The sequence below is a fragment of the Molothrus aeneus genome, chromosome 3 (genome assembly GCF_037042795.1).
Source record: "Molothrus aeneus isolate 106 chromosome 3, BPBGC_Maene_1.0, whole genome shotgun sequence".
Classification (NCBI taxonomy): domain Eukaryota; kingdom Metazoa; phylum Chordata; class Aves; order Passeriformes; family Icteridae; genus Molothrus; species Molothrus aeneus.
Genome location: NC_089648.1, coordinates 94,138,934 through 94,164,715, shown reverse-complemented (window position 1 = coordinate 94,164,715; position 25,782 = coordinate 94,138,934). Strand labels below are relative to the sequence as shown.

Genomic DNA, 25,782 nt, shown 5'->3' with positions numbered 1-25,782 from the left:
ACTTGTGGTAAATTCAGTTGTCTTCAATTATGCCAATAATCATCTGGCTCTTCTTTTCTAATAGAGTTTCATATTTTTACTTTATTAAATGCATGAAGTAAAACATTGTGACCACTGAAACATAATAATAGTAACAACAAAACTATTATACTGTCTTATATGTCAGCTGCATGATTCATTCTTCATAACCTCAATAAAAAACTAGATTCAGAAGATTAGGTTGTCATGGTCCTACAAACCAACATCTTGGCATAATTTGACAACTAAACCAAAAAAAGAAAAAAAAATCTGCATCCCAGATTCATAACTGCTTCACAGGCTTTCAGATTACAAAAGATCCCAAAAGCCATTGGTCTGTAGAACCAGCTGGTAATGCAAAAGAGAAAAGCCCATGATCCAATATATTTGAAAGTGTATGGAGATCAGTCCTGAAGTGTCAAGTTGATGGACTGCTCCTAACAGGCCTTTTCCACTTTTAATTACTATAATCAGAATCATAGTTCAAGTTCTATTCCAGTGACAAACAATCTCATTTTTAACTGAAAGTCACCAGAATGGAAAATACCAACAAGCTAAGTACTGTGAGAAAAGGCTGACATTACCTGTAAGAATATTTATGTATGATAGAAAAGTCAGTAGAGGATCACTATATACTATCAGTACAACTCTACATACCTATTATCATAATATCTGTCCTATTTATATAAAGAATGACTTTTCTAAATTCCACTAAAACATTAATAATCAATTTTTATCAGAAAGTGAGAACCATGTTTTGAGTTTTATTATAATTTGTTGTCTTACAGCTGCTAAATACATATCATAATAAACCCAGAGGGAATATACTATCATGAATATTGGCATTTGGGATACAATACCAATTTACAGCCTCTGCTTTTTCAATTGCAATAGATAGCAACTATCAGCAGTCTGGCCCTAATAGGAATTCATAAGCAGAACAGGCCAGCATGGCTAATACATCTGATCCCTTGTCTCCTCTTCTAATTCCTATGTAAACCAAGGAAAATTTCATGTTCTACTAACTGACTGGGAAAATCATCTCACTGTCATTTACTTTCCAAATTTGTCATTTTTACTGTTTAAAATTTGCGATTTTATATCAAGCTTTCTATTCTAAGAAGAGCTACTCAGGGGACATCACATGGTCATGTCACATATCACAGAAACTTGTGCAAGACTCACATAAAAACATGTATGCCATTCATCAATTTTGCATATTTACTGTTACCTGAAAGCTTACTATTCTGCAGTAAAGTTCAAGGAAAAAATCATGAATGCTAATTAAGCAATAATTCCTATATATTCCAGTAGGGAACAAACATGAAAACTTCTCTTCAGCTTGCAAAATTTGATCTTAAGTCAGCTAAATAAGTTGAAAATAAATATTTAGGCCTGAACATTAACTAAAAAATAAAAACTGATGAAAACTTAATAGGGTGCTTTTTTTTCTTCCCACAAAGAGGAGAGCAAGGAACTTAAAATGAACACCAGAACAAGAATACTGTAATCTATTCACTAAAGAAATCTTTCCTGTAACAAGAACAGAAGTATCTTATGCACAAATGTAGCTGACATGATATCTCACTAAAGTCAGAGAAACTAATCCCAGGTTTAAGTCAGGCATATCTTTCATATCAAGCACCTAGCATAAAAAAAGTCAAACAGGTACATACAGATACACTAAACCTGCTCTGAAGTCTTTAAAACAGTGTTACCTGATCTCTCAAAGAATTCAAAGACATAGCTACAGTTCATTTGTACTTAAAAAAAAAAAAAGTGAAAGTTTACCTGCACGAGCTGCATTGAAAATACCTTCCATTTAAAAATGAGCTATCAAATTTTGTCAGTGAAATAAACCTATGGTTCCAGAACTGTTGAACATTAACCTATAAAATGCTTTTCCCCCACAGAATTATGAAGTTTCATGTTGCAAAGAGAAAGTTTAAGGAAACGCTTCGCCCATATGATGTCAAAGATGTCATTGAACAGTATTCAGCAGGTCATCTAGACATGTTATGCAGGATTAAGAGTCTTCAGTCACGGTAAGGAAAGAATTAGTTACACTCTGCATAAGCATCTCATGTCATTCACTGCATAAAGTATATTGGCAATGTTTAACATTTCTGTGTTACACAGCCTCTCTTTCTGTGAACACAGCTGAGCCAAAAATTGTATTTTGGGCAAAACCAAAAAAAACCACATGTATCCAAATTTATCTCAGAAAATGGAAGTCTGAAGAATAGAAAAGGTAGTCCTTTATCTGTAAAGTCCATTTGTAAACAAGGACTTTAGTCAAAAGGCTGAGGAAGACATTGAGAACTACCTCTTTCCCATCCCATACTTCTTCTTTTCACATTAAAGAAATTGAGAACTACTGGTAATGTAGTATTTATGTAGGTTTTATGTTAGAGATTCCCAGCAACAGTAATTAAAAAACCAAACCAAACAACATTACATCATATTTATCATTATCAGAGAAGGTTAGGCATTCCTGCTTCAAACTGACAAGTCTCCCAGGAGTGGATGTTGTTGTTAGGATGGGAGAGCTGGGAGTGGCACTGGTATGTTTGTTTCTCCATAACATCAAGCCGCTAAGAGAGGCCACCTCTTCTTTCCCCCTTTCAGCAAGTCTAGTCTTGGCTTTCCCAGATGATGGCTAAGTTCTGGCTCCTGGTTAGTGCCAACAAAAAAAAAAGCAGTCTAATATGTTGAAAAATCATTCCTTTTTTTTTTTTCTTCATTTCCCTTAATTAATAAAATTGTTTATCTTCTTCTTTGAGTGCTTTCCTGAAGTACTGTGATTTTTATTTTTAACATATAAATGTAGCAAACACTTCCACATTTATGCCAGTTCTAGGAATGGCAACAGCTTTTGGTTTCTCTTACAGCGTGGACCAAATTCTTGGGAAAGGACAAATCACAGCAGATAAAAGAAGCAGAGAGAAGAATCCTGCAGAGCATGAGACAACTGATGATGTCAGTATGTTAGGGCGGGTAGTCAAAGTGGAGAAACAGGTAGAGTGATTATCTGTGTTACTTCATCTTGCTTTATTGCTCATGCCTTTTCTGTGTTTTATTGCCAGTTTCAAAAGCTAAACATTAATTTTTTTTCTATTATCTGCTTCATTTACATGTTGAAATAAAAATTATAGGCATCTTATTACCTTAACCTCTTCTCCCCTTTTCTCAGCTTGCTTATGAAAAATGTACATGGCTTCTGACATTCTTTTTCAAGGATCAATAGTGTACATCAAGCTACTTCCATTTTTCTCTTCAGCAGTTACATTTTCCCTTTGCTTGCATTCCAGATATTTTTAATTAGTATTTGGCACTAATGTTGACCTTTCCTCTTGTATAGGTACAATCCATTGAATCAAAACTGGACTGTCTATTAGATATTTATCAACAAGTTTTGCGAAAAGGATCTGCATCTGCACTCACCTTGGCTTCATTTCAAATGCCAGCTTTCGAGTGTGAGCAGACTTCTGATTATCAGAGTCCATCAGACAGCAAAGATTTGTCTAATTCTGCACAACTTAGTGGATGTGTATCCAGATCAGCTAGTGCCAATCTGCCTCGTGGCCTACAGCTTATACTGACACCAAATGAATTCAGCACTCAGGCTTACTATGCTTTTAGTCCAGCTATGCATAGTCAAGCAACACAAGTGCCAAATGATGGACCTGCAACGGTAAATAATACATCAAACCAAATAAACCAGACAACTAAGCCAGCAACTCCGACAACATTACAAATACCACCCTTCTCATCGATGAAGCATATCAATAGGCCTGAGCCCATTCATATTATTCCTGTAACCACACAGGAAAATATTTCTAATGTCACCGCTTGCCTTGTTGCATCAAAGGATAATGGACAAGTTGCACAGCCTAGTGTGACAAAGGATCTCACATGGAGAAAAAGTCTGGATACAGAAGGGGAACCTTTGCTCTCAGTTAAACCTGTAGTGCAAATGGATTTAGGAAAATCTTTATCTGTACAAAACCTTATACAGTCAACAGAAGAACTGAATATACAGATTGCTGGCAGTGACTCCAGTGGTTCCAGAGGTAGCCAAGATGTATACTCCAAATGGAGGGAGTCAAAATTATTTATAACGGATGAAGAGTTGGAGACAGAGGCAGGGACAGAGACTACTGAAGCCATCTCACGCCCGTTAGTGGAAACAACTCTCTCTGCTGACTCTCTAAGGACTGGAATATCAAGATCATCTCAAAACATCTGCAAGCCAGGGGATGGTACAGAAGCACTCAATCTGCTCCATGTCAAACTTAAATAACTTCTGGCTTTCTCCATTGGCTGGTCATTCCTCTAGTCATACATATCATAGCATGAACTGTTTTGAAAGCCTTTTTAATAAGATAAAATCACAAAAATCAGGATGAATCTGCAAAGCAGTTGAATGAGCCCATATTTCCTAGTTGCATGAAAAAGCATGTCTAAGCAATGGCTAACATCCAAATTTACACCTACAGTACAGCAGCCTTTCATGTAGTACAGTAGGTTTAAACAATGAGTTGCCTACAAAGCTAATGCTGCAGGATGTATCAAAAAACAAAAAATTGAGCATTTAGACCTTGTGCTGTTTCTATGGGGCAGAAGTAAAAAATCTTAAGGTTTAAAGCACTTTGCTTCTGAACTGATTATATATATATATAATGTCCTGATTTAGATGATAGTTTATGTTTACAACAAAAAGATTATCTACAGCTGCTAGCAAGGTACCAAGGAAATGAGTAACATGGGGTTAGAAATGGCTGACAGTCGCAAGATACACACATTAACTTATCAGTAATCAGTTATTTTTAGCTCTGAAGAACAGTATGTTAATACCTGTCCAGTGCTGTGGCAGAAGTACCTGACACACCACTGTCACATTGTTCTTTATAACAAGAACTATTTTGTTACAAAAAGTTTATATTTTAAGGATTGGGTCTGGCCTCAGAAGTGGATAACGTGGGTGACTGCACTGAAAATTCAAGGGAATCTCTCCTTCTTCTAGTCTCATTGAGAAGCTGACTTGTGAATCTGAACCATTTTGGCAGCAGTAGGTGAGGGAAGGAAGCAGGTGCTGCCTTTATTGTAGAAGCAATATTTCTTCTTGTGAAAATTTTGGCAATTTTCCTTGCAGTCCCAACCTGATACTACAACAGCACTTTCATAAGGCTGGACAAGAAGGGAAAATGAGGAACTGAAATACAGAGTAAAACTAAGGAGGACAGAAGGGATAAAGACAACACAATCAATGGGAAAATAAATAAATAATAATGTGGATTTAGATGGGCAGGAAGGGAAATCATCCCAGAAAATAAAACAAGAAAGGTAAAGAAGGAAAAAGTTACATGTTTGGTTTTTTTCTCACAGATACTAAGTGTTATTAAAAAAAAAAAAAAAAGCTACACAGGCAAGGGCTTGTTGCTTTTTTAATAAAAGGGGAAGAGGAGAGAGGGAAAATGGTCCCACTCTTAGCTCAACACTATGTCCCAACTACAGTAATTTCTTGTAAACTTTCCAACAACACAGACTCACTGACTCCTTCCTGCTAAAACCCAAATTTTCAAATTCAAAGCCTGAGCATCAGACTGAGCATTCCTGCTTGATACACCCTCTTTTCTTTTCTTACTCTAGCCTACACGTCATTTCTGCAGAGGTGCAGGAGCAGTGTTAGTGCCTGCCTGCACATCCCCAGCAAGGCTTTGCCACTGGGAGAACCCTTTGCAGAACCTAAATGGGCTTTCACTCTTCCCAGCTGAATGAGGTTTCTGTGTGTTGCCTCCTGCCAGATTGTCACCCCACCTGCACCACAGGCTTGTAGACAACCCAGCTTGGGCTCAGCTTCCCTCTAGCAGCAGGAATATCAAATGTACGGGTGTGCCAGTGCCAGCTCACTCAGGGCAGTGTTTTCTCAAGGCCCAGACCCGCTGGGAACTCGCTATGTACATCAAAAACATCACTCCAGTCTTAACTGTGGCTAAATGCTGTAGATTGTATTGTGAAGGAGCTGATCTGTTTACTATGAAACCATTGTAACTTATGCTTCCATTTGCTTTACAGAAGTATTCCTGGATGTTACATGAGAACTTTATTATGTGAAAGTACGTGCAAACTGTAGAGTGTATATATTGTGTCATTATATGGGGTCCATGGATGGTACACTGTGTTCCATGGCTTATGCCGGAGCAAACTTCAGTTGTTAAATCCTGAAAGACACCTTGAAGCACAATTTCCTCACCGCTGATTTGCCATATAGTTCACCACATTCAGCCTTTCCTGTTTTCCTTTATGTGCAATCTGACCATACCGAAGCCTGATTACAACAGCAATTTTGTGAGGATAAATACATTTTTTTCCACATCTCAGTTCACTTAACTGTTAACTTATTTGAATGTCTGCAGTTTATCCAGACAGATATGTAAGTTTAAAGTATTGAAAATTTTAAGATTATAATAGTTTTTTAGGCTACTTTTTCCTTTTTCCTGTTCATGGTGCCTTTCTTGCCTTTCATGTGAAGCCTCCTGCTGACCTAAGAAGCATCAATGTGCTGTCAGGTTCAGTTAAGGAGCAAGCGGTTGGGCACATAGCAGCTGTGTGTCCATAGTGAAACTCCCTTCCCTTCCTTGACGAGACCGAAAATCCAAGGCATCATGAATTGGACACCACTCTTCCACCTTCATCTGCAGGAGCAGGTGGTTGCACCCCCATTGCGGCCGGAAGGCGCCAATGGGAGAACTGAGCAATGGCCCTGCCTGTCCCGACTCTGCACAGAAACAGGGCCTTGGGGTTTGCTGATAATTTATCTCACAGAAACTTGGTATTTTTGCCTTAAATGAGATGCTTGAGTCCTTCTAACTTTAAGTTAATTTATTTAATACAGTTTTGTGCACAAAAGAATGAGTTCTATAAATTATGTATGAAAATATTAATGTCTTTACAAAGTACTGATAAACCCAGAAGATCGTATCTTTTCAAATTAAGGTTTAAAATTCTAATTTTTTTTCTTTTATGCTCACCATTATTATTTTTGTAGATGCAAGTCTTATCATATAGGGTTTTTTAACATTATATTGATAGAAAATAGAAAGAGTAGTGAATATATGAGATTTTAAAGAGGAAGAATTGTTTGTTTGGACTTTTATAAGCTTTACTCATATTTCCTCATGAGAAGTTTCTACGCTCTCTCTTTAAAAGACAGTGTCATGACTTACAGTCATTCATTGGTTTCACAAAAGAAGGGCCTATCTGGCTTCTCTTGTCCTGAACTCCTTATTTAAGTCCAGCTCATGACAACTAATAAGAATTGTTCATGAGTCCGGACAAAGAATTTTATTTTTAATTTTTTTTCTGATTAACAATCCACTCAAGAATTATTTGAAGAGAGAAGTTGAAATTAAGTAAGAGCTTCAGGACTTAAGCTTTATCTAAGTAACTGTTTTCTGGTCAGCATGTTCTTCTACCTGAATGAAGAGAGAGTTAAAAGAATGGTTTCAATGACTATTATTTGTTCAAAAATTTGTATTTGCTCCTGGCTTATATGATCTATACTTTTTATTTAAAAATGAATATGATGTTTTAGCCTAGGGTTCAAGATTGCAAAGATCATACACTTTTATTTACAGTGCCCACAGTTGTTCCATATGTTTTTGAGACACTCCTACTTAGAGTGACTGCTCTCATTGTAGTATGGTGATGAGTAATTCACCTGCTTTTCTGTGATAAGTCAAATCATGCTGAATTGCTGATGTAGAGTAGAACATCTGATGTACAGTAGTATTTCTGGATTGGGACCTGCAATCCTTACTCAAGCAAAAATTCTATGGAATTCATTCATTCTATGAAATTCAAGAATTTTTCTTGAATTGGGAACTCAGATTCAAATCCTGATTTTGTTGGGCATCTGTTTGAAGTGAAAATGGTAATATTCCAGTTATTTCCTGAGGAAACTAATACTTAGCTGACTTTACCCTTGTCACATTGACTATATAAAAAATAACGCACAAAGTACTGATATAAAAATGGAAGGAGAGAAGTGACATTTTTTAAAAGCACAGAGAAAATCAGAATATTCAGAAAGTAGGAATAAGCAGGAAAAGAAAATATAACAGCAAAGGAATGGAGGAAAAAAGGGTTTAAACACCCGAGGCTAAATTCATCCTTGGATGGCTTCACTGACTTCAATGAATTCACTGCCCAGCTGGGTGAAGCTCAGCCTCCATTGGGATAATCAGACTCAGTTACATTGACCTTACAGGAACTGAACAACCTGTACCAGAAAGGAACTTGCCTCTCTGGGCCAACTTTTATCCTGACTTATATGTCATGCAATCCTTTTGGATTCACTGGGTTTGAATGAAATACGGAAAAGAATTTGTCCCAGGTATTTCTGCTTCACATTTTTTTTCAAGTGTGTTAATTGACTTTATTCAAATGGATTACAACATCACACAATGTGCTGTCACTGTCTAAAAATATTAATTTGTTTTTGAAAGAAGATTTGTCCCCTGCAACGTCAGTGGAAGCATGTAATATTTAATATTTTCCTATCCATTCATCTGGATGCAAATGTGGCCATTCACTCAGCTGTGGCCACACACAGGACAATTCGACATATCCAATGTCATCTGCTATTGGAAGCGTTTTGGACTTCTTTGAAAGACAAAAAGAAAGTTTCGTAGCAGGCTTAGAAAGTACGATGGCTGCTTCCACTGACACTGCAACATTAGCCAGTACATTACAATGTTAATTGTAAATTCTTGGCAAAGTTGAATCCATATTGTTGTTAATAAAAATGACTTGAAAAGTACCGTGACTACTGAGTTTTTTCCTTATATAAAAGATTGTATGGTGTGACCACATATCAGGTAAGAAAAAACAATTAAGATTGTTCATTGGTTTCCTTTTGAAGTTTTGTAATTCTTTAATAAGTGAACCAAAACACTACAAAGGAAGTTTATTAGAATAAAATGTGCAGAAACCAGTCTGATATGTTCAGTTTCTGGTAACTGTTTACAGCAGTTTACTTTCACAAAATGTTGCAGCTCCTTCATGAAAATGAGCTTGGAAGTTATTGCTGCCTTCCCTGTTTGATAAAGGGCAATGGATTCAGTATTGGCAATCAGGGACCTGTGTGGGGAGCAGGATTTCTCATGGAAGGCACATCTGTCATCTCAGTTTAACTTGAGGCCTAGGTGAAGCCGTTTATTCTGCATTTGACTGTGAAAGTTGCTGTAGTAGAATGTCACTGCACCAAACCTGAACCACTCATTTGCAACACGCCTCCTTTCGCCACTGTGCTCTTCCTACAGCCTGGCTGAAGACAAGCTTCACTATTTGAGTGTAAAATACTAAATACATAGAGCCTCTTCTTGTGCTGAAGTCACTGCCTTTGTGGAGGCTTCAAGATCGGACCCAGATATCTCAATGTGCAGGTGATCCCCAGCCTCTCTGATGAACATCACCTTAAGATACTGAAATTTAAAGCTGTGGTTGCCAGAAAGGGAGGTTTTCCATGTCAGCCAATGTGAACACTACCAAGCTCTGCCTAAGAATAAACACAGGACAGGAAAAGAAGCAAATGTACTCATTCTCTTCTTGTGTTAAAGCAGGCAGCCTTGCTTCCTGTGTGCACAGAGCTGTTAGGGAAGGCTCAGAAGACAGCAGAGAGTAGTTTTTCCTGTGGGGTTACCTGGCAGATTGCCACAAGTAGGCACAGGTGGTGATATGTATCCATAAGACACATGCATAAATGTTCCGTGTTCAGTTCTGTGCAATAAGAATTCAGGACCCTACCTAACAAGGAAATTTAAACACCCATTTAGTATATTTTTTGTGTAATTGAAGTGGTATGTTAGCTCTTTTTTGTTTTTATTTGGTTTTCTCTATTTTTTTCACAGTGATGGTAACAAAGCACTGACACAGTTTACCCAGGGAGGTTATGGAATCTCTGTCCTTGGAGAAAGTCACAGGCCACCTTGGCAACTGGCTCTTGGTGTCCCTGCTTGAGCAGAGGGGTTGGACCAGATGGCCCCCAGAGGCCTTCAAGCTCAGCCATTCTGTGATTCTGTTTCCAGTATTGTATCAGCTTTAGTACATTGAGTCATACTGAACATAAAAGCTTCATTAAAGCATCATTAAGGCTTCATTTAAGATTAAGTATTATGACTTTGCTTAAAAAATCAGACTGCAATGTATCAGCATGACACCAGCCTGGGTACCTGGCAAAATTACACAGTGCCATCCTCATTCCCTTGCCTCCCCTGAGGTTGCCTGCCTTTCCCTTCCACCCTATAGATTTTGGGGGCTTACCACATGTTCTCAACCCTATTCTTGCCTCTGCTGCCTCCTCCTCTTCCTCAGCTAAGCCCAACCCAGGGTCCCTCTGTGCTGGCAGAGGAGCAGGGAGAAAATCAGAAAGTATCAGCAATAGTGTGGCCAGCAGGACCAGGGCAATGATTGTCCCTCCAGTACTCAGCACTGGTGAGGCCACACCTCAAGTCCTCTCTCCAGTTCTGAGCCCCTCGCCACAGGAAAGACGCTGAGGTGCTGGAGCGAGTCCAGAGAAGGGCAAGGCTGGTGAAGGGTGTGGAGCACAAGTCCTGTGAGGAGCAGCTGAGGTTGCTTATCCTGAAGCAAAGGAACCCAGGGCGGCCCTTATGGCTCTCTATAACTGCCTGACAGGAGGCTGTTGCCAGGTGGGGGTCGGCCCCTTCTCCCAGGCCTCCAGTCACAGGACAAAGGACACAGCCCTAACGTGTGCCAGGGCCGGTTTAGGTTGCGCTTTAGGAAGAAGTTCTTCACAGAAAGAGTGAGTGGGCATTGGAACAGGCTGCCCTGGGAGCAGGGGAGTCAGCATGCTCGAAGTGCTTAAGGAAACACTGCACGTGGCATGGTGTCAAACACTCAGTGCCACGATGTGTTTGACAGGCTGGTGCTGGATCACGGGCTGGACGCGATAGTCCCCGAGGCCTTTTCCAGCCGAATCGATTCCGTAACCCCCCGAAAACACAGCAGGGGCAGCCATAGAGCCCCGCCCCCCCTGCGGAGCCAGCCAATCACAGCTCAGCGAGCGGCCCGCCCCGGCCAATCAGCGCGCCCCGGTCTTGAGACGCGCCAAGTCCCTCCGCATGGGCGGCCGAGGCGGCTGCGGCCGCCATGTCGGACTGGGACGCGAGCAGCGATGAGGAGCTGGGCGCGCCGGACTGGCCGCGGGCCGCTGCTGCTGCCGGGCCGCTGTGCTGGTCGCCCAGCACCCCTTCGTGGGGCCGCGCCTCCGTGGAGAGCGGCGGGCGACGGGGGAAGGGCACGGGAAATCCTGGAGGGGAAGGGTGGGAGCCGCGAGGCGCTGAAGGCTCCGGCGGCCCGAGGCGGGCGGCGCGGCCGCGGCCACCCCGAGCTGCGGCCGGCCAGGCTCGGGACTCTGCGGCGCCGCTCTCCTTCCACGTGGATAGTGCCATGGTCGGGGCTCTCATAGGTAATGCCGGTGCACCCCCGGGCCGGGTGCTTGACCCGCTGGGGTAAGCGGGTGGGGAGGAGCCGGTCCCCCCCAGTGCCCTGAGGGAGTGCATCCCTGCCTTCCGTCAGCCTGGCCGCGGACGGGCCCCTCGCAGTTCCCGTGCGGCTCTCTCCACCTGGGCACGGCAGGCTGCTTTTGCAGAGTCTGCCACTCGCCAGGGAAACTTGTCCGCCCTAAAGTGATTGAGTTTATGTCTGTTTCTTAAGGCCAGCAGTGTGCAAGTGTTCTGAAGCCCCTCTAGTCACATGGAGGAAGGGTGACAATCTCTTGATATAGTTTTACTCCTCCATCTCTTCTACTGAAGGGCATTCCCCTACACACACACCTTACATTTGTTTAATTGACAGAAGAGTTACCTACAGTCTCCAACAGTTTGGTGTCACAAGTGCTTTTATTTGTAGGTACACGCACTCATATGAAAGTCTCAGGGTTTGGTCACAAACAAAATGCCTGCAATTAATGTGTGGGTTTGGGCAGTTTGTCCTAAATCTCTGTAATACCTGCTGTGTATCTTTATAACAGGTAGGGGTGGAACTAAAATTAAAGAACTTGAGGATTCTTCAGGTTCCAGGATAAAGGTACCATGTGCTGTATGTTGTCAAGGAATGGGCTCTTTTGGGGACGTACTTGGTTTTGTTTCTGTGTAAACCATTTGGAGGAAGTTTAAGGGTGTTACAATAGCTGTAACAATGCCACTGTTTTAGAGTTGGTGTAAAGAAAGTGGAATTGAGGGTGCAACTGGATGTTATGTGAAAATAGGGAAAAATTATTGATTTTTTTTCCTCACGTTTGCATTTATTTCCTTCTCTTAGAAAAGGAATTAAAGGGCCTTTTCATAGAACAAGTTAAACTTCAGGGAAAAAAAATAGCAAAAATTGTTTTCAGTATGTGTTCTTGTAAAATGTTTGTCTTTGCAGTATGGAAAAAAAATTCCGTGATGTTTTTGAACATAGGTTACAAGAGGAACCTATGAATCTGAAGTAAAGATTTTTGGCAGCGTTGATGTGCAAAACAAAGCCAAGATGTTGATTGACAATCTTATTACAAGTTCTGGACAAAACTATGTTAGAGGTGGGACAGAGAAAGGTAAGAAATGTGAGGTTGGGGGAAAAACATTATTGATTGTATTCCGTATATTTGGTGGTTTGCTGGAGTCTTTTTATTTGTTAGTATTTTGCCAAGTAAGTTAACTTAAACCTCTTAAACCTTGTTCTTGGGCAATGGCATCTTCTTAAAACAGAAATACCAAGATATCCTCCTTTTTTTCAACTATGAACAGTTTCCCCCTCCCACCAAACTGCCAGGATTCCATGAAAACCAGTTCTTGTGTGTTTTCAACAATTTTATGGATGCAGAATGTTATACCACCTTGGTTCTTGCATTATCAGTTTGATTCCTCCAAAATAACAGTATTGGCTCTAGTGCAAGTTTTAATCTGGTATCTGTGGAGCATTACAATTCAGTAAACCTTTGTAAAGATAGTCTATGAAGTGCTGATCATAGCACGGGCCATGCTGACTTCCTACTACTTTCAAGGGATGTTAATGTCTCAAGATTTGGTGTTGCACTTCGTGCCTGGCTTTACTGGGCTTTGTGGTAGCTGTGTTACATGGATGTAGAAATCATTTTTGTATATTTGGATGCTGCTTATATTATTGGTATGTCTTGTATGTGCTCCCAACAATTTTTTGCACAGGCAAACACCATCCACAATTGTTGATCTGATGCTCTGATGAGGAAGAAGGGATCCAGGAATTATGTTGCAGCATTAGAATAAGGACTGGAGTAGTTGTGTGTTTCCTTTTTAGAAGTGTCCCAGAAGGTGGATGAGTATGTTTCAAGAGACTAGAAATTTTTAAAGCTACCTTTGGATTTGTGACAGTGTTATCCCTATGTTTCCTGCCTTTCCACTAGTTTTCCACACAACTGTGTTGCTATTTATATCTTCAGGTTAAGCTGCACTTACTTAGGATGTGTTAATCTCATCAAAAAAGAAGTATAGAATATAACTAGACTGAGACTTTATTGTGGTGTTGTTGGATGCTTTAGACCTAAGCTTTGCTCTTGTAGCTGTTAAAGCTTTCTCTCTACATATCATCTACTGGTTTCACAAGTTTTTCCAAACCTTGCTGCACAAGAAACCTGGTTTATAGCTGGAGGAGAAGCATGTCATACCCTGTCACTGCTTCCTTTAAGTAGCTAATGATGCTGAAATGTTTCCCTTTTTTTATCAAAACTGAATTTGTACGCATTTTAGCAATGTTTCATGGCAGAGATCTGGGAAATAATTTTCCACTTATATAGATGTTTCATGTCTATTTAAAATATGTGAGGCCTGCAATAGAAAACAGTGTTTGTTTTGAGGGGAGATTTCTCCCCATGGTTTGTTCGATCAAACAGCAGCATTTTGTCACTAACTCTGCAGGAAAAACCTTGGACATTATCAAGCCTGAAAATAACCCAAAGAAACCAGTAATTAACTGGGCCTCTCTTCGAGAAAACAGGGCCAAATATGAATCTATGAAGTGGGCAGGTTAGTTTTACAATTTTGATTGTATTATACTTTATGTGATAAATCTGTTGGAATGCTTAAACGTTTCTGATACTTGCTTTGAGATGACTGAATGTTTCAGAGCCCAACTTAGTGACGTATTTGCAGTGAGCTGGCCATGTTAGCATTTCTCAACATGGTCATGGAGGATACTGATTACTGTGCCAAGACTTAAACCTGCTACTCATGTGGTATTTTGAATGTCACCCTTTGAAAATGGTGTTGTTTTGTATGTGGCCACCAAAAAAAAAAAACAAACAAACTAGGAGTTGTGTTAAATATACTACTGTATGTGTTAGTAGATATTACTTCAGAACTTTAAATGTGGGGGAGTGGGTTTTTTTGAAGTATTTGTCTCAGCCTTCATCTTTTTACATGAGCAATGGTTTTCCATCACTTCCAGCTAGTCTTCTGGCTCAAGGCACTTTCTGGGCCCTGGGCTTTCCATCTTAAGCTTTAGCAGACTTACGGTGACTCTGTATTAGTTCTTGCTGATTCAAGTGGGATTTTTCTGATTGTTTAAGGCTTGCCTCCAATTGAGAAAAACTTCTACAAGGAATCAGCCAGGACTGCATCTATGTCACAAGAAGAAGTGGAACTGTGGCGGTAAGATCATTTCTTTAGGGAATCATCTGCTTGGCAAAAATTACTATTAAACTAGAGAGACTAGAAAATGGGAGATGAAATACTGAGACAGAGACTCGAATTCTGGGGTCTTGTGGCAACTTGATCTTTTTAAGAACTCTTTCTTGGGAATGAAACGACTGGCAGATGAGATTATTAGTTGTCTGGAAAAATAACCTCATGGATTTTCTGCTTCTCTAAAAATGTTTGATTTAGTTGAATTTCAGAAAGAAAAATTTCATAATGGTTCACTGACTTTTTTGGCTGTTTCTTTGCCTTTCGTGAGACAGTATGTTCATATTTTCTTCCAAATAGAATTGTTCACAGGTTGGATACCTTTTGGCTGCAATTTTTTCCCTGTGTTTTTTTAGTCAAAACTATCTTCAAACCAAATTCCAACTTTTGTTACTCTTGTCTTCCTTTTTTATCTGTCTTGTTTTTACAAGCACATCTTGGTGAGTGCGTGCTTCAGTTAACTGCACCTGTTTATTTTGATCCAGCAACCTATATCAGTACCTTGCAAGGAAAACAGATCATCTGTTTCAAGTGGTTTGGTTCAGGCCTTGGTAATAGTTACAGCCCTCTTTAGTAGTTCTAATGAAGTTACTGAGCATTATTGAAGTGTTAGCTTTTTATTACTTTTCTTTTTGCAAGATGTCTTTTTTTCTTTGCATGCCAGAGAAACTTTGCCACAGTGAGCAAAGCATGGAATTGTTTCCAGATGCTTTCACCTTTTCCCTAGAAGTATATGGATGTGTTGTTGTTAGAGCTAGTGAAAATTACAGTACATTGTTCTTGTATGTACTGAGAACTTGTGTGATAAAGGAATTTTTTTTCTACTTCATCTAATCCATTTGCTTTAAGGAAAAAAAGGCAGCAACTGAAAGACATAATTCTATAAACATGAGGGGAAATTGAGTTGCTCATTCTTTTCCTAGTTTACACCCCACTTGAAGAAAAGCTTTTTACTGAATGGAATCTTCAGAGGAGTACAGGCCTGAAATCAATATGCTTATGCAGATGTCATGGTTTAAAACCAGATGGAAGTTAGGCTCTAAGCAGCCACTCCCTTCCCTGACTCCCTTTGGTAAGAGAGGGACAAAAAGGCAGAGATTATGGATTGAGATAAGAATTTACTGGAAAACATCAATGAGATAAGAAAAACAGCAACAACACTAATAAAAACATTGTATAAAAGGTGATTGCATGCAAAAATGCTCATGGAAGTACAACCAACATGACACCACCACAGCCAGCACCACAATGCTCCTGAGACAAAGGACAGAATGGTGGATGAAACTGTCCATGCCCATGTTTTTTTCCCCAAGCCTGAGATAACAAAAACCGATGATGCCAAGCCCACTGGTCAGACCATCCACACCACCTCACCTCTCCAATCCATTTGCTCTCCTGCAGAAAGGAACAAAATGACCATGGAGCGTCATTGCCTTTTTCTTCCGCAGGAAACCTCACGCCCTTTCTCCTGGAAAGTGAAAATCCCCTTCACCCCCAATGACAATTTGGGTGATACAGAGTAACAATGTAGGCATGCCCGCATGGCTTCAAGCTCCCCTCATTGCCTGTGGGAGAAAATTGACTCTGCCCTTGGCTGAAACTAGGACAGCATATTAAGAGCTCTAAATTGGAGGAAACCTTGGAACAGCAGTTTTTAATATAGTCTTTTATATGAGTTGTGATTTGGGTTTTGCCTGCTTTTAGGGGCTTGTTGTTCCAGTGGTTTTTTTTTGGGGGGGGGCTTGTCTTACTGGTCATGTTCTTTTTCCAAAATCGTTCAGTTGGTGTTCTCTAGAGTATCCAGGTAGCTGCTCTGAAAACAGCTGGGGGAGATTTTTGTCAGAATATAGAATTTTGACTGTTAAGGTGAAACCATTCATCTGAATTCTGGGTTGTCTTTGGGTTTAAAAATTTGTCATACCTACTAAATTTGTAATCAGGTATAATTGTAGCCTGATAGGAGTGCAGTTCATGTTAATAGCCATATATAACTTCAAATCAGTTGTTCTTAAGAAAAAATGGTTATTGATACCTCTGGGAGAAGTGTTCCTATAGAAGGACTTTTAAGAAAAATAGAAGACTAATTCAGACCCATTCAAGAGCCTGAACTTGTTTTTTTTTTTTTTTTTGTTCAAGGAGTTTAAAAAAAGTTAAGAAACACAGTATTTTATATTAGATCTAACTTTTCAGATAATGAGATTTTAAAACAATTGCACTACTTTATATAGGAAAGAAAATAATCATATAACTTGTGATGACTTGAAAGAAGGTGAAAAGCGCTGCATTCCCAATCCTGTTTGTAAATTTGAAGATGTATTTGAGCATTATCCTGATATTATGGCCAATATAAGAAAAGTTGGTTTTCAGAAGCCTACACCAATTCAGGTATGTCTTCAATTTTGATGACTCTTTAACTGAACCTTAAGAGAAAAATGAAGACTACATTTAAGTATTTGTTGTTTTATGTTAGTCCCAGGCGTGGCCAATTTTACTCCAAGGAATTGATCTTATTGGTATAGCGCAGACTGGTACTGGGAAGACATTAGCATACTTAATGCCTGGATTCATTCACTTGACTTCACAACCAATGTAAGGACTGCTCACAGGTCTGATTTGTTTAGCTGTGCATACTTCCCCCTGCACTTACTTCCTCCTGCACCCAACTCCTGAGATGATTTTCTAGTAATGAAGATAAAAATCATGTATTGAAAAAAAAATTATAAATATGATGGAATAAGCAGCAAATTTGTCACCATGGACAAAATAGCATTCTGTTAGCAGCAGTGTACAGAAGTTTAGAACAGTATAAAAATGTTCAGTGTCAAGCATGATGGACTTTGCCCATCCTTATATACCAACATTCTAAATATGCTTTGTTGCAGATCCAAAGATCAGCGTGGGGGGCCTGGAATGTTGGTTCTTGCTCCCACTAGAGAACTGGCACTTCAAGTAGAGTCAGAGTGTTCAAAGTATGCATACAAAGGAATTAAAAGGTAGTCTTGCTTTTCACTGGCTTGTTAAGTAATATCTTTTTTCCCCTACCAATACCTACTACAATAATTGCATTTAAAGAGGGGATGAGATAGTAGTAAATGCAGAGTTTATATTTTCCCAGGTTTTTTTCCCAGAATTTCTGTTTTGACTAATCTCATGGTCAAAGTCTGTGAAGCTTTTCTGCTTCTTTTCCTTCTGAGTTGACAGCTAAGAAAAATCACACAGAATATGCTGAGTTGAAAGGGACAAGGATCATCAAGTCTGGCTCTTAGCCCTGCACAGGACTAAGAGTCACCCCCTGTGCCTGAGAGCATTGTCCAAACACTTGAACTCTGTCAGGCTGGTGCCGTGATCACTTCCTCTGGGAGCCTGTTCCAGTGCCCAACCACCTGCTGAGTGAAGAACCTTTCTCTAATATCCAGCCTAAACCTCCCTGACACAGCTTCAGGCCATTCCCTTGGATCCTGTCACTGTCACCACAGAGCAGAGATCAGTGCCTGCCCCTCCTCTTCCGCTCACAAGGAAGCTGTAACTGCAGTGAGGTCTCCCCTCAGTCTCCTCCAAGCTGAACAGACCCAGTGCCCTCAGCTGCTCCTCACACAGCTTCCCCTCAAGGCCCTTCCCCATCTTTGTTGCCCTCCTTGGACACTCTCTAATAGTTTAATGTCTTTCTGACATTGTGCTGCCCAGAACTGGAGGTGAGGCACTCGAGGTGAGGCTGCCCCAGTGCAGAGCAGAGCAGGACAATCCCCTCCCTTGCCCAGCTGGTGATGCTGTGCCTGATGCCCCCAGGACAGGGTTGGCTCTCCTGGCTGCCAGGGCACTGCTGTGTCTCATGTTCAACTTGCCATTGACCAAGTCCCTTTCCATGGCACTGCTTTCCAGTATCCCATTCCCCAGTCTGTCTGTACATCCAGGGTTGCCCATCCCAGGTGCAGAATCCGGCACTTTCCCTCATTGAACTTCACGTGGTTGGTGGCTGCCCAGCCCTCTGATTTGTCAAGGTCCCTCTGCAGGACCTCCCTGCCCCGGAGGGAGCCAGCAGCTCCCCCCAGTTTTGTATTATCTGTGAACTTGCTTAGTACCTCTTCCAGTCCTGCCTCCACGAGATGAAGATCTTATGAGGGCCAAGGATGGAGCCCTGTGGGGGCCTTCTAGTGACAGGTCACCAGGCTGATGTCATCCCATTCACTGTAACCCTTTATGCCTGACCTGTGAGCCAGTTGCTGACCCATCCCATGGTGTGTTTATCCAGCTGTGTGCTTGACATTTTGTCCAGAAGGAAACTGTTAGAAATAGTATCGAGTGCTTTATTGAAATCATAATAGGTTACGTCAACTGGCTTCATTGATCATCTTGGTGGGTTACATTGTCATAAAAGGAAGTCAGGCTTGACAAGCAGAACTTCACTCTCATAGAGCTGTGCTGGCTGTGGGCAGTGACTACACTGTCTTACAGACTGTTTGTCAATACCTCCCAGAATAATTTTCTTCATAACTTCATCAGGGACCTTTCTGGATTCCAAAGACGGCTCAAAAATCATTGAGAGAGACTGCAATGACATCAGCCAGCTCTTTGAGAATTTTTGTATAAATCCCATCATGCCCCATAGATCTGTAGAAATCCAGCTGGAGCAGCAGATCCTGCATAATTGCAGCTCAGCTGGGAGTGGATCATCCTCACATTGTGGTTCTCCAGCTCAGGGCACTGAAATCCCCTTTGTGCATCATCTGTGGCAAAGAACGTGTTCAACAGCTCTGCCTTGTCTTTGTCCCTGCTTGTGAGGTGACCGTCCTCATCCCATAATGGACCAATATTGTTCTTACGCTTCCTACTGCTGCCTTCTCCCTAGAACACACCTGGCTTTCTTTTCTAAGAGATTATTTTGCTGAGTAATGTTCGGGTTCTAGCCCACACAAATCTTTTTGTAATGTTTTGTTTGGCTCTGAGTTATGGGGTATTTCCATCTCTGTCTTTTTTTTTGTTAAACTTTTTGGTATTTTCATCAGCCCATTTCTCTAGCCTTTTTGTTGTTCTTCTGGAAAAAGCCTAATTCTCTTGAATGTGTCAGCTCCTTCCCCGGTTGGGTTTCATCCACAAACCTGCTAAGTGTAGATCTTCATTTAAGCAATTAAACAGACATTACTGTACTCTGAATCTTGCTTTTAGGGGTCTCTGTTAACTTTGTGTAGCACTCTGAATAAGTCTTACAGTCACCCCAACAGCAAAACATACCACTTTTGATGGTACTTTTAGGAAAATCATGCATCCTTTCATATGTTCATCTATTTTTTGTGTAAATATTTTCAGAACAACCCAAAACATATGAGCTATCTTCCTTTCATGATTTTTTTTCACTGCAGTTTCAGCAGAAAAATATTGCTGAATTGCTGAGGGAATGTCATTCAGTGTTAATTTTATTAATTACTGCAATACTGTCAATCACACTTGTTAATCCCAGGTGACACTTTTAAAGTAACATGGTGGCATTTATTTGAAAAGGATTGACTTTAGCTGAAATTTAATACACTACGTCTGTAAAACTTTTATTTTACAGTATTTGCGTCTATGGTGGTGGGGACCGAAAAGGACAGATAGACATGGTTACCAAAGGTGTGGATATTGTTATTGCTACTCCTGGCAGACTGAATGATCTTCAGATGAACAACTTCATAAATTTGAAGAGCATAACATATTTGGCAAGTAACTGATATGCAATGAGTAATGCACCAGCTGGGAAATGGTTGACTCAGTTTGAATTTAAGCTTTAATGGAGTTTTCTTTAAACTTCCAAAGTATTAATTACAATACAGCTTAACACTGAAATTGGAGTTGGAGGGATGATTCATACTTATTATAATTGCATTGCAGATGTGAAATATTCCCTAGGAAAAATAGGCTTCTAGCACAGCAAGCATTTTTAAGATGCTAAATTGTTTTTTCAGTAATGGCATTCTAAAATTCATTTTGTCTATATTAGTTACTAATGGATGAAATGCCTTTCTGAAGTTGTATTTTCCCTTTCTTTTTAAAGGTTACCAGTGTCTCAATTTTTTTTTTAGAACTTGTGTGGTAGCAGAGTCAGACACAGATATTTAAATGTTGGGGGGACTGACTTTCTTTTGATCTCAGTGGGAAAACAGCCTTATAAACGTTATTATAATCCTTATGTCTTAATTTCATTTTTGCCTTTTCCTTGTGCTGAACAGGTAAGACTATTGCTGTTTGTAAAATGCTTCTATATATTCAATTTATTTCTAACTTGTCTGTGAATTGTTGCCTAGTTTGACAGTTTGGCCATGCTCTCTGTCCACCCCACTATTCTATTCTGTGAGAGTTAAATTCACTTTTACATGTTGTAACAAGTTAGCTCCAATTCTAAGTGATAGTTGTGAGCTTACTGGCAAAGCCAGTGGTGGTATAGCATCATTATAAATTTGGCCATTTGGGAAAAAGGTTTATTACAGGAGAGTAGCATTCTGTAGAAGGTTCACATGTAATTACTGAGCAGGAGGAAAACAGGCCTGAAAACCTGCATTCTGAGAACTATAGGAACATAGATCATCTTTCTGCCAAGGTGAAGTATAGTCATACCACAGGCACACACTGGTTCCATGGGTATTGAACCAAAAGCATGCTTCAGTATGTGCAGCATATACTGAAGTATGACATTGCTAAAAAGAATTAACTATCAAATTGAAAAATATGATGATGTGAAGCAGGATGAGAGACAATTTTGTTGCTCCACTAGCAGTTAAATGTTTTCAGAAGAACCAATGCAAGAACCATATATTGTGATGTGGTTAAGATCTTAATGCCTCAGACTTGAAGGAGATTCTGTGCTACCATAGCCTCATGGACATTGAAATTGGACATTGAAAATTCTATCTTTTTGTAATCGTGCTGTATATTTATCCTTGTTTCTTGTGCTTTTCAATATGTATGATGCTTTCTCTTTCCAGAGCTTCATTGTCAGTTTTCAGCCAACAAATAATTTAATCTTGTGGCCTTGCTTTAGGAAAAAAAGAGTGGTAATAGATTTCACATTTCCATCTTGGATGAAGAACACTCTTCATTAAAGAGCTTTATTTACAGTTTTCGTTTAAAGATATTACTGAGTCTTAGGAAGGTTCTCAAAGTAAACTGAGTATTACTTGCTAATATGATACAATTATTTCCCAAAGGACCTCCAAGGTCAGATACTGGGATGCAATTGTTAAAACCCAACTAAATGTACCACCCCCCAGGAAAGAAAAACAACAACACAAAACCAAGCTCTGCTAATTATGTCTAATTAGGTACTGGACCCAAGGTGAGTTTGAGGTTAGAATTTCTCTTCTTGCCTGACAGAACCATCAAGTTGATCAAGTCTTGATTCAGATTTTTAGGAAGCCATTTATTCAAGATAGACTGCTGGTTTTCAGCAGTAAGGTTGTAGATTCTGCCATAAACAGCTTTTTGATTGTTCAAAATACATGTCATATGAAAATATGCTTTTTTTTGCCTGTGTTCAGTGTAAATCAGTATTCATTCATCAGTAGTCTGATGAAGTAATCTTAATCCTTTGGACTTCATGCTGATAAAGCTGAAGGAAGGAAATTGGAATTGTGCATGAATAATTGGGAAACATTTAGGACAAAGTGTAATTAAAAATATATATAAATCATGAAGGAGGATGTAAAAGATAGATTGCAGTAGTGCTTTTATTCTTCAATACAAAAAAAAATGGTGTTAAACTTACCAATTACTAATTTAAAAGAAAGGAAAGAGGAAACTAAATCATTTTCAAAGGAAGAACTGGCTTGTAAGAATTTTTTTGCCAAGAAATAGAACTGAAATTAACAATATTGACAAACAAAAAAATATGTGTATATTTAAAGATAACAAGAAACCTAAGATTATGTCCATTGAAGGGCATTTAGATTATAAACCAGGATGGGGCTGTGACACATTTGAAAAAAATCAGTACTAATAGCTACCTGATATATATTACAGCCTTCTTAATGAAGCAGCTATCAGAAAAAAAAAAAAAGTGAATTTCAGCTACCTGATCCATCAATTAGGCACAGATGCTTCCTTTTCCCTCTGCAGCAAGTGACCTTAATAGCAAAGAAAACTTCTACTGCTGAAAAAGGTGTAGCAGCCAACTCTTTATGTAAATTAGTGATGTTTCAGCCTTGCTATTCTATTAGAATTCATGTAGTCAATGACACCTCCATGAGCCCTCTAAAAATAAAGAGAATTAAACCAAGAAATAGAATTCTTGTCTTGTCTCTCAGTTGATAATTTTTTGTTATTTCAGAGATTTACATTAATAATGTACTAAACCCCTTTAATATAATAAAATGTCAGAGAATAATGGAACAGCAAAATTAGGACAGTAGAAAGAGATTATCATCAATCTCTTGTATTTCCACACAAGTGTCTAGAAATTGTCGATACTTAAAAGCACAATCCATATAACTTTACTTTTCAAATAGAGTTTCTATAAATCAAAGAAAATAAATGAGTCTCAGATGTCAGTCTTCTTTCTTTGTATGAGACTGAAAACATTCACAAGTGTGCTTGTATATTAGAAAACATTTTAGTTCCAAAGAGTTGTTCTCAGACCTCCAGCTCTCTTGTTCAATTCTGGCCTTTTTTACCAGACAAAACAAGCCTGTGCTCTGGGAGTTGTGCAGTGTCCTAGTGTGTGCCAGAATGTATGCTCTGGCTTTTTCCTACTTGTAATGAGGAACTAAATTGACAAGTGATATTTTGGTCCTGTATGAGATATCTTGTGAGGTAGAAATGAGATTTCCCCTTAAAATTGCAAACAATTTATGTGTGTTGAGCAGGTTGCTCCCCTCTGGGTTTGATTGGTTATGAGTTTTTTGGTTTTGTATTTTTTTTAGTTTGTGCTTAGTTTTAGCCATCAACCTAATTACTGGTAAAACAAACAGTTGTTTTTTTGTTTTATTGACTTTAAATGCTCTTAAAGGATCTGTGAATTTTCTTGTTTTGCCTGCAAATATAATACTGAATGAAAAAGTGTCAAGGAAATTGAAGAGGTAAAATACAAGTTGAACAGGTTTTGCAGTAAGTTATGGAGAAGATTCTGCAATTAAAACAGTTACCATTAAAATCTTTTTCTGTGTATTGTCCTGTTGAAACAAACCCTTATCTGAGGAACTAGGCAGAATAAATAACTTTGTTTCTGAACAGGTTTTAGATGAGGCTGACAGAATGCTGGATATGGGATTTGAACCTCAGATAATGAAGATCCTAATAGATGTGCGTCCTGACAGACAAACTGTTATGACAAGGTATCTAAACATGAGAGTGCTCAGGACTCGAACATAAGGTTATTGAACATGTTCATTTCAAAATAAATGTGTCAGTTATTAAAATTTTTACTTGTTTTCTTTCTAATTCAGTCTGGTCAGTCCTGATGAGTCATTTGACAGATTTTTTTTTTCAGTTTGTACTGTCTTTTCTGACTTTTTTACATCAAATATAAAGACAGTTGAGTTATCCCCAAAAAAATGAAAGTATCCTCAAAGTGCTGGAATTTGGCATATCAACTTAAAATGCCAACTTACAGTTCTCCTTCTGGGACCAAATGTATTTCCTGACTTTCTGATCAGTATCTGTGCTAGTCTGTACCTGGATTAATTTTGAAATTATGCAGCTTTTGGAAACTTAACAATCAAATATCCCAACAATAATTTTGGTTCCTGTATTTTGCATTTAAGCTGTTTAAGAAAACAGACTAGAAGCTTGCTTATTGGGTATTGTTCAACAACTAACCTCAGCTGAGGCTTCACTAGAAAGGTTCCATAATTGTTGCCTGTACTTTTAACCAATAAAATGACCTTTTAAGCTCAAGTGCTGTTTACTATTAATTTAAGATTAGTTAAACTCAATACTGTTACTGCATATGTGTTTCACTGGTGTATAAGAAAGGAAAGAAAAGAATAATATGATGAAATTAATGAATTGGAGAAGATTTGGCATGCTATTCTCATGAGTGTGTGTTTTCCTCTTCACTTCCTGTTCAGCGCTACTTGGCCTGATGGTGTCCGTCGCCTAGCAAAATCCTACTTGAAAAATCCCATGATTGTGTATGTTGGCACTCTTGACTTAGCAGTAAGTTGTCCTGTTCTTTTTTGGTTTTTTCCTTTCCTTTTGTCGAAGAACTTAAGTTTAAGCCAGGAGATTTTTTGCTTGTAATTTACTGTATGTAAGTAAATGCATGTATCTTTTGTAATCATCTGAGCTTTCAAGAAACAGCTCTGTGCTATTTATTTTAAAGTTTCCTTAAAAGTTCAGAAAAATTTAAAAAGTATAAACCAATATTTTTGCTGTAACAACATCTGGAAGTCTTAGCCCTTCAGTAGAAGACATAACAGGTGAACAAGTGTCAATCATATTGAATGTTCTACTTCACAATGCCAAATGTTTTTGTGTGATCCCTTGGTTTTACAACCTTAATTCTGGTTCAGCAAGTTCTTGTTCTTTGTTTGGTTTTCCTTCTGAAGATCTTCTTTCTAATGCATACAAATCCTTATCTAAATTTGTGTTTCCTAACTGTATCTTTCTCAAATGGAGTGGGAGCTTTGTACTAAACTCTTGGAGGACACTTGTCTATAGCAGCAAGTATGTGTTAGAGTAAGAACTGTCTTTAAAGTCCAAAACTTCTAACATGTGGATGTAGTTATTTATTTGTCATTGTTGTGCAACTATGTGTATTTGGCTTCAATACCAGCAGAATTTACAGGAACAGTAGTTTGCCCAAGATCTTAGAAAAGTTTCCTTTTCAGTTCCATTTTTTTTTAGCAATAGGGAATGAGGAAACCTAGTATCCAGTACACTTGTCAGTAGAAATATAGATTAAGTGTGCTTTTTGTCTGTTCTGTTCAGAACTACATTTTTATCAAAGGGCAGTTCTTGTCAGGATTAGAATTTGAAAGACATCAACTGCTCTTGTAGCTCTATTCTCTAGGGCATTAATCTCTTTCTACAGGAGCTTCTCCCAGTTGACAAATCTGGTGGGGGGGAAGGGTTC

The 25,782-nt window shown here is 39.2% G+C and overlaps 2 protein-coding genes across 3 annotated transcripts in view; both read left to right on the top strand.

The window, feature by feature from the left end:
* KCNQ5 (potassium voltage-gated channel subfamily Q member 5) overlaps positions 1-8,842 on the top strand; it is a 279,890-nt gene extending 271,048 nt beyond the window's left edge. For both annotated transcript variants that reach the window (XM_066547411.1, XM_066547410.1), the window contains 3 exons: positions 1,932-2,063; positions 2,910-3,036; positions 3,380-8,842. In XM_066547411.1, coding sequence (XP_066403508.1) covers positions 1,932-2,063; positions 2,910-3,036; positions 3,380-4,321 — 1,201 coding nt within the window. In that variant the 3' untranslated portion in view covers positions 4,322-8,842. The remainder of the gene's footprint in view (positions 1-1,931; positions 2,064-2,909; positions 3,037-3,379) is intronic.
* A 2,348-nt stretch (positions 8,843-11,190) lies between these two features.
* DDX43 (DEAD-box helicase 43) overlaps positions 11,191-25,782 on the top strand; it is a 22,136-nt gene continuing 7,544 nt past the window's right edge. The window contains exons 1-11 of the mRNA XM_066545911.1: positions 11,191-11,509; positions 12,074-12,129; positions 12,505-12,637; positions 13,977-14,084; positions 14,627-14,708; positions 16,970-17,126; positions 17,212-17,330; positions 17,624-17,734; positions 20,293-20,434; positions 23,940-24,040; positions 24,776-24,863. Of these exons, the coding sequence (XP_066402008.1) occupies positions 11,191-11,509; positions 12,074-12,129; positions 12,505-12,637; positions 13,977-14,084; positions 14,627-14,708; positions 16,970-17,126; positions 17,212-17,330; positions 17,624-17,734; positions 20,293-20,434; positions 23,940-24,040; positions 24,776-24,863 (1,416 nt within the window). The remainder of the gene's footprint in view (positions 11,510-12,073; positions 12,130-12,504; positions 12,638-13,976; positions 14,085-14,626; positions 14,709-16,969; positions 17,127-17,211; positions 17,331-17,623; positions 17,735-20,292; positions 20,435-23,939; positions 24,041-24,775; positions 24,864-25,782) is intronic.